Source organism: Condylura cristata, unplaced genomic scaffold (genome assembly GCF_000260355.1).
Source record: "Condylura cristata isolate star-nosed mole 26May11 unplaced genomic scaffold, ConCri1.0 scaffold00039, whole genome shotgun sequence".
NCBI lineage: Eukaryota > Metazoa > Chordata > Mammalia > Eulipotyphla > Talpidae > Condylura > Condylura cristata.
The window spans coordinates 5,420,528-5,435,037 of record NW_004567140.1 but is presented as its reverse complement, the minus strand read 5'-3'; the positions used below and the strand labels follow the sequence as shown (position 1 = coordinate 5,435,037).

At 42.2% G+C, this 14,510-nt stretch overlaps 1 protein-coding gene across 2 annotated transcripts in view; it reads left to right on the top strand.

The window, feature by feature from the left end:
- The window catches only part of BBS2 (Bardet-Biedl syndrome 2), a 23,228-nt gene that overhangs the window by 2,222 nt on the left and 6,496 nt on the right, over positions 1–14,510 (top strand). Inside the window, exons 2-10 of one of the 2 annotated variants that reach the window (XM_004693577.2) lie at positions 2,307–2,534; positions 6,692–6,817; positions 7,032–7,094; positions 7,883–7,960; positions 9,349–9,453; positions 9,538–9,624; positions 12,603–12,738; positions 13,299–13,438; positions 14,156–14,300. In XM_004693577.2, the coding sequence (XP_004693634.1) occupies positions 2,307–2,534; positions 6,692–6,817; positions 7,032–7,094; positions 7,883–7,960; positions 9,349–9,453; positions 9,538–9,624; positions 12,603–12,738; positions 13,299–13,438; positions 14,156–14,300 (1,108 nt within the window). The remainder of the gene's footprint in view (positions 1–2,306; positions 2,535–6,691; positions 6,818–7,031; positions 7,095–7,882; positions 7,961–9,348; positions 9,454–9,537; positions 9,625–12,602; positions 12,739–13,298; positions 13,439–14,155; positions 14,301–14,510) is intronic. The other variant, XM_012733212.1, reaches the window with a different exon arrangement.

Here is a 14,510-nt window from a genome sequence, read left to right as displayed (position 1 = left end):
GTAAAGACTTGGTCTTGGCTAAGTGGGATTTGATTTTTCTTTATTTAAAAAAAAAAAAGACTTATTTTTGCATAGAGCTGGGGTGCACACCAGAGGTATGGGGGTGAGAGGATTCACCAGAGACCAATGGGGAGAGGAACAGGCAGATATACTGAAACACACTGCTGAGGGGAGCAGTGGGGAGACAGGAGAGGTCTGCTGTGCCCTGTGGGTCACTCCCTGGCTGGGAATGGGACTCAGGCCTTTGCAGTGGTAACACAGACTTAAACCCTAGGCCACCAGGGAGGCCTGATTTGATTTGATTTGTTGTAGATGAAGCATAATTTCAACTGGTGCATGGAGGATGTGCCATAGTCAGTCAGATTCAGGGAGGCGAGTGGAAACGGGAAGCCCTCTCATGAATGGGACCTAGAAGGAGGCAGGACTCTTGAATCCAGATCTGCTTCTGAAGATGACCAAAAAAAGGCCTTTTGTAACTTGGACCCTTTGTGTTCAGAACTTTAAACAAGTGTGGAAAGTTCTGGCCTGATCTTTTATCTTGAGGCCTAATGAGTTTTTTGGTACTGTTTTATGATCCAAGTAACAGATATTTTCTCCTTGAGAAACCACCTTTCCAGGTAAGGCTTAAAGCCCTCTTTGATCATTGGGAAGCCCTCATTTTTGAAAAAGGACTTTATCATTAGGGATTCTGTCCTGAACACAGGCCTCACTTTCTTGGGTCTGGTCTCTGAACCTTAGCAAAAATATTTTAAAAAGAGCTTTCTTGCTAGGTGAACATTAGTGTTTTCCACTTGAAACATTTTTTCCTCTTAACCTGAATCTGAGGGGGGTGGGGTGTTGAATTTATGTTGTCAACAGAACCCCTCTGTTAGGGGGTTGCTGGAGGTACCAGAAGTGGTCCATTTGTTTTGTGATTGAGCTTGGCATTTTCCTGGCTGAAGGGATGGTAGCCTTCCTCTGGAGCCTCTCTGTGTGCAGAGAACCACCTGGGACTCTTGTTGCTTTTGAAAATAAACTTCAGACTCTTTCATTCCAGTGACAAACAATTGAGGTTTATGAGTTATTTCCTGTTCCATCTCAGCATATCTAATCACTGGTCTGCTCAGTGGGAATTCTTCCTTTCAGAATTATTATAAAAAGAAGCATGAGCTCAGGGTCTGGAGGCAGACTCCAGGCATCATGTCTGAGCCCTGTCACTCACCGGTCTCGAGACCTTGACCCCTCTGACAAATCAGTGTGACCTTCAGTAACATAAAAGCTTGTTGTAAAATGTTATGTAAAAGAGAACATGAATATTCAGTAACCACATACCTTTTCTATGTTTCTAGTCAATGCTTCCTTGAAAATTATTTTTTGTTGAACAGACTTCCTTGTTTAGGTAATAATTAGGAAGATAATCCTATTTGGGTTTATTCCAAAGGGATGAAGTACTCATTTAAAATGATTGAATTTTAGATCTAGAAGGTGCTTAAAGGGATTCTAGTCCAGTGTGGCCCCTTCATGATTGTTGTTTTTTTCATATTACCTCCTAAAAAACTCTTTTTAGACAGAGGAAATGTTCCCAATGAAGTTTTAATACCGCAAATACACTGTTTGGTATCGTGGCCTTTGAAGCATCACTAACCATTCTGTATGATTCCTTCCTCCAAACCCACATTGCTTCTCTTGAGGGTGCATATATTAGTCCAAACCTCATTTTTACATGTGAAGCCCAAGGAAATTGGATGGTTTGTGCAGACACTGAGGTGATTGTTATAGCAGAGACTACCACATTGAATGAACTTTAGGCTAGGTATTTGATTCTATCTTGACTACTTTAGACTATGTTTGATTTGTAAGATGTAGTTGAAACAGAATTATTAATAAGTAGGCTTCAAAATCAATAGTTTTAACCTTTAAAAGCAGCAGTTCTAAGGGTTAAGAAGTGAATTTGTTAGGGGCTTGTGTGAAAGACACTAAAGGCTGTGTTTATTATTTTATTTCTGGTCTTTTTGGTGGGTAGCAATCTCACAGTATCTGGTTGAAGCTTCTTAAGGCTAACCAGGAAGAAGCCATTCTGTAAGACTGCTTGACCACCAGCCGGTCCGCTCGTGTATAAGCTGCCCTGATAGCAAAAACTAGGTCTTGTCCATTACTTTTGTGTTACAGTGGACAGCCATTGGGTTTCCACACCTCATATGAATCACAGAACTGGCAGGAGGTTTTAAGTTTGACATCCTGTTAAAGTTTACGTCTGTTAGGAATGAATAGGTTACTTTTACATTTTTAGTATGTTAAGAACATGTACTAAACTGCTTTTGTTTTAGGTTTTTATTCACAATCCTCATAAACGGACCCAGCCTGTTAGTGCCTCCAGAGTCTGGCAGAGCCCCCTGGAGTCCGATGTTTCGCTTCTCAACATCAACCAGGCAGTCAGCTGCCTGACGGCCGGAGTGCTGAACCCCGAACTTGGCTACGACACGCTGTTAGTGGGGACGCAGACTAATCTTTTGGCCTATGATGTCTACAACAATTCAGATTTGTTCTACAGAGAGGTGAGTATCCCCCTCTATAAAAAGTATCATTATTCATTAATGCCCATTTGGCATTAATAGTGCTTGAAAGGGAGCAGGCATTTATTTTGATTTGTTTATTAAATGACTTATAATTAAGTACACAGCGAGACTTGCTTTAACTACTTGACACTTATTTATTTGGTTGGTAACTTCTTGGTGACACTCCAGCTTGTCTCTCATGAGATGTAGCTGTTATATCACCATCTGTCAGGATCTCTTAATGAGAATTCAGCCAAGAGCCAGAAAACCAGCAAACAAGTCTCTGGTGGTTTTGCATTAAAGTGTAGTGCAGTAGTTTATAGGAGAAGCACTTACTGTGATTTTTTATCTATAGACTATAGGCAGCGTTAATACCCAAGTACATTCATATTTTTATAGAAAAGATAGGGAAGCAGGTAGAAAAAAAAATCACTGATATTTCTTCATCTAGAAATAACATTTTTTTGCCTCACCAGGAGACATTGTATTTTTAGATGACAGTTTTTTTTAAAAGATTTATTTATTTATTCATACAGAACTGGGGTACAGGCCAGAGGTGCAGAGGGTGAGAGGATTCACCAGTGACAGAGCGGGGAGCAGAACAGGCAGATCAACAAAGTGCACTGCTGAGGGGAGCAGCGGGCGGGTCAGGAGAGGTCTGTGTGCCCTATGGGTCACCTCCAGGGCAGGGATCGAACTCATGCTGAAGTGGCTTTACCTTCTTGGTGCTGTGCTTTAACCTGCTGCACCACCAGGGAGGGCCCTATATGATAGTTTTAAAAATTGAGGTTAATATTAATTTATAGCAATGGATAGAGGTTCCTGTGATACTTACCTCAGTTGAATTATTTGTCCAGTTTTCTTTACTAAGTGTGTATATAAATGATTTTTTTTCTTTTTACAAAATGGGATTACACTATATAAATAGCCTTTTATTTTTACTTTTTTCCCCCTGTAATAGTTGTATTCAGATATAACTTATATGCCATATAATTCACCAATTAAAAGTATGTAACTAAATGGTTTTAGTTTATCCAAAGAGTTGTACAGCCATCACTTCAATCAATTTTTCTTTTTTAGGTATGTTTTTATTAGGGTAAAATATACAGTGAAATGCACAAGCCTTAAACTATAGAACATTTTTATCACTTCAGAAAATGTTTTTGTTTCCTGTGCTAGGAAATTACTATTCCCCATAGATGATCACTTGTTGCTCCAAAAACTAAAGATTAGCTTTCCCTGTTCTTGAATTTCACACAAATGGAATCAGACAGAATATATTCTTTCTTTTCTGGCTTCTTTCACTCTACATTGTTTGTGAAAATCATACATGTTATTGTTCATGACGTTAGTTCTTTTCGTTGCTGAGATTGTATCACAACTGTTTGTTCTTTCATGATAGACTTATAGGAGGGACATTGGAGTTGTTTAAACTTTTTGACATCTATGAATAAAATTTTTTGTTTTTGTTTATGCACATAATTTTATAAAGATTTGTTTACTTATGCACATAAGAACTGGAGTGCAGCCAGAGATATCAGGGGTAAGAGGAGTCACCAGAGACAGAGGGGGAGCAGAACAGGCAGATCTACTGAAATACACAGCTGAGGAGAGCAATGGGGAGACAGGAGACGTCTGCTGTGCCCTGGGGGTCAGCTCCCAGGCTGGGATCAAACTCATGTTGCAGTAGCTGTCTATAGATTGATAGTGCTGTGTCTTTAACCCCTGCGCCACCAGGGAGGCCCCATGAACACATGAACACATGTTTTAATTTATCTTGAGTAAATACACAGGAGTGATTGCATCATCTTACCCATCTATCAGCAGTGTATGAGAGTTCAAGTTGTTCTATATTCTTTGTCACTTTTGGTGCTGTCTTGTAGCCATTTATTTACTTATTTTAAAGATTTTATGTTTTAGCTGTTAAGTAGTATCTCATTGTGGTTTCATTTTGCATTTCCTCATGAAAAGTGATGTAGAGCACTTTTCTTGTGCTTGTTATCTCATTATGCCTTTTACAAAGTACCAAAGTATTTTTTGGCTACATTTTATTAATTTGTAGACATTCCTGTACAATTCCTTTATTAGATTTATCTGTAACAAAAATTTTTTAAAAGGTTTATTTACTTATGCATACAGAGCTGGGGTACAGGCCAGACAGGCGCTGTGAGAGGATTCACCAGAGACAGAGTGGGGAGCAGAACAGGCCGACTGACAAAGTACACTGCTGAGGGGAGCAGTGGGTTGTCAGGAGGGGTCTGCCGCGCCATGTGGGTCACCCCTGGGGCGGGGATGGAACTCATGCTGAAGTAGCTTGAGCTTCTCAGTGCTGTGCTTTATCCCACTGTGCCACCAGGGAGGGCTATAACAAATATTTTTATCTAATATGTGACTCATTCCCATCGGTAGGTGTTGTTGATGAGCAAAGTTTCAACTTTCATGAAATTCCACTAATCAGTCTTTTTTCTGAACAGTTGTTTCTTTTCTGTCCTCAGAAATCTTTGTCTTGAAACAAAGTACTCCCTGTATTTTAGTACAGGGCTGATAGTGAGTTTAGGGATTTGTACTTTTTTTTTTTTTTGCATAGAACTGAAGTACAGTGGAGCAGAAGCACAGGCAGATCTAATGAAATAAACGGCCAGGGAGCTGACCCACAGGGCACAGCAGACCTCTCCTGTCTCGCCTGTGGCTCCCCTCAGCAGTATCTTTCAGTGGATCCACCTGTTCTGCATCCCACTCTGCCTCTGGTGAAGCCTCCCACCCCCTGCACTTCTGGCTTGCACCCCAGTTCTTGTATGCATCGACATCTTAGGGAAAAAAACCTGTTTAGATGAGTTTTTTTTATAGATATTGCTAAATTGCTTTCTAGAAAGGCTATTTTTTCTACCTATTTCTCAGAATCTAAAAGTACCTCTTTTATCATACTCTACCCAGCAATGGATAGTATTGTCCTATTTCATCTTTGCTAATCTGAAAAATGAAAAATGGTATTTTGTGAGAAGAAACATTTTTTGTGGTTGTTGGTTATTTGCTTTTTTTCTTTTGTGAATTTTCTGTTTTTTGGGGGGTTTTCTTGGCTTGGGATTTTTACTCTTTTCTTAATTATTGGCTCTTTACTAACTTTCTTATTATAGATTAGTTATCCTCTTGTATATTGTTCACCTTTTAACTTTGTTTTTGATTATTTAGCAGTTTAGTTTTTCTTTTTTTTTTTTTAAGCAGTTTAGTTTCTTTTCTTTTTAGTTTCTATGCAGTCTTTTATTTCCTTTGTAGCTAATCTTTTTCTTTATAGTTTTCTTACTTAAAGATGATATAAGTAAGGGCAGTTTTCCTATGTGATATTAGTGCTTATAAAGATGTTCTTGAATCTCCCAAAAATAAATTATGACTTAAGGCTGGAGTGTTTATTAGTTCTGCATGGTGTTTTTTTTTTTTTTTCCTTAAAGATTATTTATGCTTACAGACCTGGGGTACAGGTCAGAGTTGGGTGAGTGAGAGGATTCACCAGCGACAAAGTGGGAGGCAGAACAGGTAGATCTACTGAAATACACTGCTGAGGGGAGCAGTGGGAGACAGGAGTGGTCTGCCACCCTGTGTGGGTCACTCCCTGGTCAGGGATTGAACTCATGCTGCAGTGGCTTCAGAGAGCTTCTTCAAGCAGTGGTTTAACCCGACGTGCCACCATGGAGGCCCTGCATGGTGGTTTTATTACTCTCTGTATTTTTTAGTACCTTTACAGTTAGACTATTAGTAAAATAACTGGGTAATAAATATTCAAAAGGTTTTCATTTAAAAAGTAAGTTACCAAAGTAGGTGTTTTCAAGGCATATATTTTGATTCTCTGGAGAATTTTGTCTCTAGAACCTGGTGGTTGTAGAGAACCTGATTCTGTAGCAGCTTCTTTCAGCAGACTGGTGTGGAGGTCAAGGGCCTGGCTTCACCCTGGGCCTGCCCTCATCCGAGCCGACATTTGCTCAAGCCACAGTGACTGTCCTGAGTGGACAGCCTGGTCTGCCTCTCAGGAGACCATGTGGCTTTTCACCAATGATGACGGAGGATTGAATAGCCAAAGCAAAACAAGGGTCTGTGTTGTGCCTAGGGTGTCTGTGCATTCTTGTACCTGAGCTTATACGCCTTTTTTCCCTTTTCCTTATTAGGTAGCAGATGGGGCAAATGCAATTGTGCTGGGGACATTGGGAGATATTTCCTCACCTCTTGCAATTATTGGTGGAAATTGTGCACTGCAGGGCTTTGACTATAAGGGAAATGATCTCTTCTGGACGGTAAGAGCCAACACTGATGCATAAACATTTTTCTTTTTAATGTTAAGATTATTGACTCTAATGAATATAAAAATAAAATGGGACAACATTTATAATTCTGTATATTTCACGTGAATAGCCTGTTGGTAGTTTGTGTAATCCTCCCATGTGGCTAATATATTTGGATTGAGCGAAGAAAGATGGCACTATTAATGATTTTTGGTTTCATTTTCAGGTTACTGGAGATAATGTTCAGTCCTTGGCCTTGTGTGACTTTGATGGTGATGGGAAGAAAGAGGTCTGTGGGGGAGGACGTCATTCTCTGTGTGTTCAGCTGAATACATTTTCCCAGGATGTTTGAGAGCTAACACTTAGCTAGCTAACACTTAGCATCTCATGGTTACATTTGGTGCTCTCTTGCCTAAATAATGAACTAATTGGCCTCATTGGTCTTTGTGCTCTTTTTTGAACAACAACAACAAAAACCCCTTCTGTTTGTCCGATAAAAAGATCGAGGCCTTGCTGTTTCAAGGGCCTGGTGGAGAGAGAGGGTGCAGAGTTGATGGGCCTGCGGTCATGGTCAGTTTCATGATTGCTTCTCTGCTTTGACACCAGATTAGTCAGCAGTGCTCAGTTTTCTCAAAGTTTTAGAGATTGTCTTTTAGCCTTGACAATTATATAATGATTATTCTAGAAATGAGCATTTTGAGTAGCCAGTGAAGTGCTGTGTTGGGTACTGACTTACCCGCCTCTTCTCTGTGAATACCCCTTGCGCTTGGGGTGGGCACGAAAGGGCACTGAGCCGGGACGCACTCCAGGTGCTAGTGAAAGACGTGACCTGGCTGGCTGCGTAGTGTCCAGAGCACGATGTCATCTGTAGCTGCCACTTGTTTGTCGCTGGTGAACCTGTTGAAGCCCTGTGAGAGGAACCTTTCCTGAGCAGCAAGTTTTCAGGAGATTGGAGCTCTTGGGTGGCCACAGGAACATACCAAGTGTTATGCAACTTGTATGTTTCATTTGTGGAAATTCTCTGTGTTCACTTGCTGGACTAAATATGCATGATCTCTCTCCCCCTCCCCAACCCAGCTTCTTGTTGGCTCTGAGGATTTTGACATCCGAGTTTTTAAAGAAGATGAGATTGTGGCAGAAATGACAGAAATAGAGGTAAGAAGCGCACCTCAGACCTCAGCTTATTTTGGGCAAGGTAGGTCAGCACGTCAGAAGTGCAGCGTCAGGTGAGGGTGCTGGACATCGGCTCCGTACCAGGGAGTCGGGGACTGACTGGGAATAAGGCGACTCTGTCATAGGGGAAGGAAGTTTTTCAGAAAAGTGTTGCTTTGTTTTGCCAGAACTGCTTTCTTCCAGGAAATGGCCAAAATGGCCGACCCAAAGGGGAGGGGAGGAGAGATACCCTCATCCACAAAGGAGAGACCCTGCACTGAGGAAGGATTGGGGGCTGGGGGTCTAGAATTAAACTGAGAAACATGTGGACTTCATGAACGTTTTATTTCAGGGCCCTTTTCCTGTCCTCTCAGTTTTATTTTTCCTCCTAACTCAAATGTCTTTTCCCAGCTCAGCAAAATCATAATTATCATCTGGCAGCTGAACAGTGCTAAGTATTGCCAAAAGAATGTCTTGAGCTAAATCATTCTGAAATCCTACACACCACTTTGTATTCAGAGTTAAGTGAAGTGGGTGGTTGTGTAGAAAAGGTGTAGGTGTAAAGGAAATTACATAAGTATTCTCTGCTTTACATTTTCCTTAATATCTCCCATATTCGGGTCAGAATTAGAAAGTAGATCTGCAAGATCAAAGATCTCATCATACTTTAATTTTAACTTTAAGGGCTAGTTTTGTTCCATATCTAACATTACTTTTTAAACTGTATTTTTGTGTAGAAGACCAGGGGTATAGGCCAGCGTGGGGTCAGCTCCCTGGCTAGGGATCGAACTTAGGCTACAGAGGTGATAGTGCTGAGACTTAACCCCGAGGCCACCAGGGAGGCCCAGTCTCTAAAATTTTATCTTTTTAAGGAGGTCACCTCCTTGAACAGACCTGGAAATATTTCTCATAGCATACCTTCTGTGTATGTACATATTTAAGTCCATGTACTTGGGTTTTCCTTTTTGAAAGGATTATGTTTTCTTCTAAACAATATCTTTTATCCCGAGCAAACAAGTGGTTTTATAGAAAGAAAAATGTACACATAGAAGATATTTAATTATGGATTTTGCAAATCTTTTAAAAATTTGGATTGTAGGGTATTATACATTAAGGATATACCGTCTATTGTACATATACCAGTTTATTTCCTCCTTAATTCCTGAATCTTTTTTATTATTAATGATTTGTTTGAATACTTCTGATGGTCCATGTCATCTTGATAAAGATGGAGGTGAAGGTGAAACATCCCCTATTAATGGATTGGAAGCTCATCCATTCCTAGTTTTAACACATTTGCAGCAAGACACACATTTTTATAAAGCCAGACTTCGCAGCAAATGAACCTTAGGACAGGTGTGCTTTTATTATTATTATTATTATTTTTGCAGAAAATCACCTCCCTGTGCCCCATGTATGGCAGTCGATTTGGTTATGCCCTTTCCAATGGCACAGTTGGAGTTTATGACAAAACATCCCGATACTGGAGAATCAAAGTTAGTATGCCTTCACCTCTCAAGACTCAGTCATTTTATAGTTACCAAGAGGGCTCTGTACTCATTGTTGGAATTCCTTTTCAGTCCAAAAATCATGCGGTGAGCATTCATGCCTTTGACCTTAATTCTGATGGAGTATGTGAACTGATAACGGGTTGGTCCAATGGAAAGGTGAGTCTACATAACAGCGCTCAGGTAGATTCCGAGTGAGAACGGTCTGGCATGTCTCGGTTGTGTGATTCAGAACAGTAGCATGAGAGTAGAAGCATGTGTTGCTGGATTGTGTCTTCAACCTTAATGTCACCCTCTTCCTCTTTTCACATTTTTTCTTCTGTAGTGGCCATTACTATTGAGTAAGTGTCGCTCTTACAAGCCCTATTGGAGGGTAAATATCCAGGAAGTAAATTTCTAAATCTCTTTTGTGAAGGAATAAGAATCTATTACCCAAGTTGACCTAATAAAAAATGAAACTTTAAGAAACTACAATGAACTGTTTTAGAGTTGTTTTAATAATTCCTTGAGACTTCCTGAAAAATAATGGGAAGAATCATGTTACATTGTTTTTCTGGCTGTGACTTCAGAGGAAAACCTTTTTGCTTTCATCCCTTTTTAAGTTCAAATGAGAATTTCTGCATTCTTGGCAAGTCAGGATTGTCTTGTTAGACACTAAGAGGTTGCCAGATCTCCATGGATACATGCTCCTAGTTTTCTGATCTGTCAGTGCTGCATTGCTGGCGAGTTCAGTTAATTCCTGTCTTGTCTTTGATTTTCCTTGACTTTTGCCTGGTATCATACAATCTTTGTTTTGTGCTGTATTTGAAGAACAGATTCTAAGCAGCTATTATCTTGGTTCCTGCTTTTCCACCTGCTATAGTCTTTGGTGTGGATGTTAAAAACTATAAGATAAAACAAAACTATAAGATAAAACCATGTAGTTACTTGTTAAGAAACTTGGAAGTCTGTAAAATGAGAAGTCTGAAACTTGGAAGTCTGTAAAATGAGAAGTCTGAAACTTGGAAGTCTGTATTTTGAGAGAATTTAAATTATTATAATTGATTCAAGAATTAGAAAGTATTAGATTTGAGAACTTAACCAACATTTATGACTCTGTACTTAGACGTTTTTATAGTTAAATCCTTCAGAAAATGTAAGGAATTTGCGTTATCATTTGTTCTAGAGCATAAAAAAGAAAATTCGACAACTTATTATATAGCTGCACTTAAAGATAACATGGGGGGAAAATCCAGATCCAGCTTGTGAATGTGGGTGCAAAATTAAAAGATAAAGGCAACTAATTAATTATTAATTATTTTAGCAGGCAGCTTGTTATGGTGCAGGGTGATCGCTGCCAGGGTGAACTCCATGTTGGAAAAGGCAAAGGAGCAGGTGGCCACAAAAATCTCACTGCGTGGTCCTGCTTCTTAGTTAGCAGGGACCCCACTTGTTTGCTGAAGACTGTGGAAGGGCTGTGGTAAAGTGGCTAGAAAGGGCCTCCTGGTGGCGCAGTGGGCTAAAGCTCACTAGGAAGCTGTCCCCAGCCCCTGCAGCACGAGTTCGCTCCCCGGCCAGGGAGAGACCCACCTGGTGCAGCAGACCTCTCTCGCTGCTCCCCTGAGCAGTGGATTTCAGTTAGTCGGCGTGTTGTGCTCCCCACTCTGTCTCTGGGGAATCCTCTCACTCCCCGCACCTCTGGCCTATACCCCAGTTCTTGTATGCATCCATACATAAATAAATCTTTAAAAAATATGCAGTGGCTAGAAAGAAGCAATTTCACCTCTGTCCAAGTGAGAGTTTTCAGTGCTAAGAATTTTGGTAAACACAGGCCATTCATTGCTTCACCTGCTGTTAGCCCTCATGAGTTTCAGGCTTACATTCTTCTGTTATTAATAGCCTGGATGCTTGAATGTGATGTCTTCCAGTCGAGAGGTAGGAGCTGCTAAGTCGGCCAGGAACTAAATGATGGTTTTGTTGCGAAGCTTTGCCCAGAAGGATATTCATGAAAAGGCAGCAGTGGTGAGTGGCCTGGTCGCTGCAGTTCTCTGCCAGACGGCCTGCAGCTAGCCTGTTGTTGCAGATACATGTGTTCTTGCTTGGAGCAAAGTCCTTTTTGTTGTTTGGAGATGCATTTGGTTCTGAACTATCGGTTATTTGCCTCTCTTGAGGAGGAGACTAAAAGAGAACAGGAGAAGTAAGATACCTGGACTTTTACTGGAAGAAGAAGGTATCTTAACTGGGTATGATAAAAGGTTATGGGGAAGATTGGGCTAGCTTGGAGTTTTTCAAACTTTAGATATATAAATATATGTGATGCATTTCTAGGTAATAAAAATAATATTTTTAAACAGAGCTGAAATTTCTTGTATACATTTACGGGCCAGGCCTGTTCCAAGTGCTTTGCCTGTGTTAACTCCTTTAGGCCTCCACTGTAGCCCTATGAGGTACAAGTATTATTATTTTCATTTTCTTCTTTGTTCCCCAGATGAGGAGCCCAAGCTCAGGATGGTTAAAAAACTTGCCTGAGACCCCTTAGATAGTAAGTGGCAGAGCTGAAATCTGCTCGGGCTTTCTCGCACCAGGCTATGTGTACTGTATGTCGACTTCTTAGCCAACCATGATCTCAAACGGAATGTTATATGAAGGTCCATGTGTAAAACAGCTCCTACTTATTTATTTATTTTTAAAAGTTTTATTTATTGATGCACAGAAGAACTGGGGTACAGGCCATAGGCGCGGGAGGTGCCTAGAGACAGAGTGGGGAGCAGAACAGGTGAATCGACTGAAACCCACTGCTGAGGGGAGCAGCGGGGAGACAGGAGAGGTCTGCTGTGCCCTGTGGGTCACTCCCTGGCCCAGGAGCGAACTCAGGCCTCAGCAGTGATAAGCACTGAGACTTAACCCCTAGGCCACCAAGGAGGCCCTATTGACTTATTTTAAAGGAAGAAAGCCAGCTGGCTGAGGTCCTTTAATGTGATGCTAACCACTCTGAGAAGCCAGAGGCCTCCAGAGAGTACCCTTGAAAACTGCTAGACAAACTGACATTTCAAGGTAATTTTGACTTCAAAATTATGTTATTGTTTTTTTTTTTTTTTAAACTGGCGATAAGCCATTTTCTTTTCTTTTCTTTTCTTTTTTGTTTGTTTGTTTGGCAGGTCGATGCTCGAAGTGACCGAACAGGGGAAGTCATCTTTAAAGACAACTTTCCTTCTGCGGTTGCTGCGGTGGTGGAGGGAGATTACCGCATGGATGGCCGCACGCAGCTGATCTGCTGCTCCGTGGATGGGGAGAGTAAGTGGGGGCGGAACTAAAGCCTTGAAAAGTGAGACTTCTGGCTTGCTTGGGGGGACACTAGAAGCGCCCACTGTGAAACGTTTATATTGATCCTAATACAAACCTGGGCTCCCTGCCAGGCGCGGCTGAAATAATTGATCCTTATCCTAATAATTTCACCCAAGCTGGGGAGGTGAGAACCTCGGTTTTGTCTTTTTTGAAAAAAGATGTATTTAATTATGCTTACAGAACTGGGGTACAGGCCAGAGGTGCAGGGGGTGGTGAGAGGATTCACCAGAGACAGAGCGGGGAGCAGAACAGGCAGAATGACTGAAGTACACTGCTGAGGGGAGCAGCGGGCGGGTCCGGAGGGGTCTGCCGGGCCCTGTGGGTCAGCTCCGGGGCGGGGGACCAAACTCGTGCTGCTGTGGTTATGATAGCTTCATAGTTGTGTGCTTTAGTCCTCTGTACCACCAGGAAGGGCCCACATTTTGGTTGTTAAGGACATGTAGTTGATGGCTTACTCCTAGGCCTGCCCTGTGGTGACCTTGTTTTGATGAATATTTCCTTTGGTTCAGTCCGGGGCTACCTGCCAGGCACGGCTGAAATGAGAGGGAATCTCATGGACACCAGCGTCGAGCAGGACCTGATCCGAGAGCTGAGCCAGAAAAAACAGAATCTGTTGCTGGAGCTCCGGAACTATGAGGAAAATGCCAAGGTAGGTCCTCAAGCCGAGGGAGCGGGGGCTGCAAAGTCTGGGGTGACCTGTTGACCTCTGCCGGAACCCAGGCCCCCCGGCTCGCTGGCAGAAGTGTGACTGCGTTAGCCTCTTTGCCAGTGCCAGCATGAGGCGGGATGTATTTGGTCTAGAAATTCTGCCTCTGTACAGCCTGAGCTGTAAGAATATTTGCAAGGGTATTCGAAGGCATTCCCGACTGCACTGTTTGTAGGAGCAGACAGTTGGAGGCCACTCAAATGTTGGTCTGTAGTGGTATGTGCTCGGGAATCTTAAGCAGCCCAAAAGAATAAAGTGCCTTTATGCTCAGACTGATAGGGAAGTGTATCTGTGCTGCTAAGTGAAAAGCAAAGAGCAAGAACAATACATCTTTACCCTTTTTTTTTTTTTTTTGCATAGAAGAACTAGGGTGTAGGCCAGAGGTGTAGGGGGTGAGAGGACTCACCAGAGACAGAGTGGGGATCTAAACACGTGGATCCACTTGAAGTCCACTGCTGAGGGGAGCAGCGGGGAGACAGGAGAGGTCTGCCGCTGCCCTGTGGGGTCACTCCCTGGCTGGGGATGGAACTCAGGTGATAGAGGTGATAGCTTGAGACTTAACCCTTAGGGCCCCAGGGAGGCCCTGTGGCCATATTATTTAAAATTGCCATCAGTTCGTTAATTATGTGCCTGAGTTGCAAGTGCATGGGTGTTTTGCAGGCTGACTCGAGCAGTCCACTGAGTGAGGCTGATGGGCACCGCGGCATCATCCCAGCCAATACCAAACTCCACACCGCCCTCTCCGTCAATCTGGGCAGTGAGGTCCAGGCTGCCCATACAGAATTGTGCATCTCCACGTCTAACGGTAAGAAATGATTTGCTGCTGGCTTTGTAGCACCTGTGCCCTCTTGGCGCGGTTCTCTTTGCTTTTTTTAAGATATATTGTTTATGCATATAAGAACGGGGGTACAGGCCAGAGGTGCAGGGGCGGTGAGAGAATTCATCAGAGACAGAGTGGGGAGCAGAACAGGCCGACTGACGAAGTACACTGCTGGGGGAGCAGTGGGGAGACAGG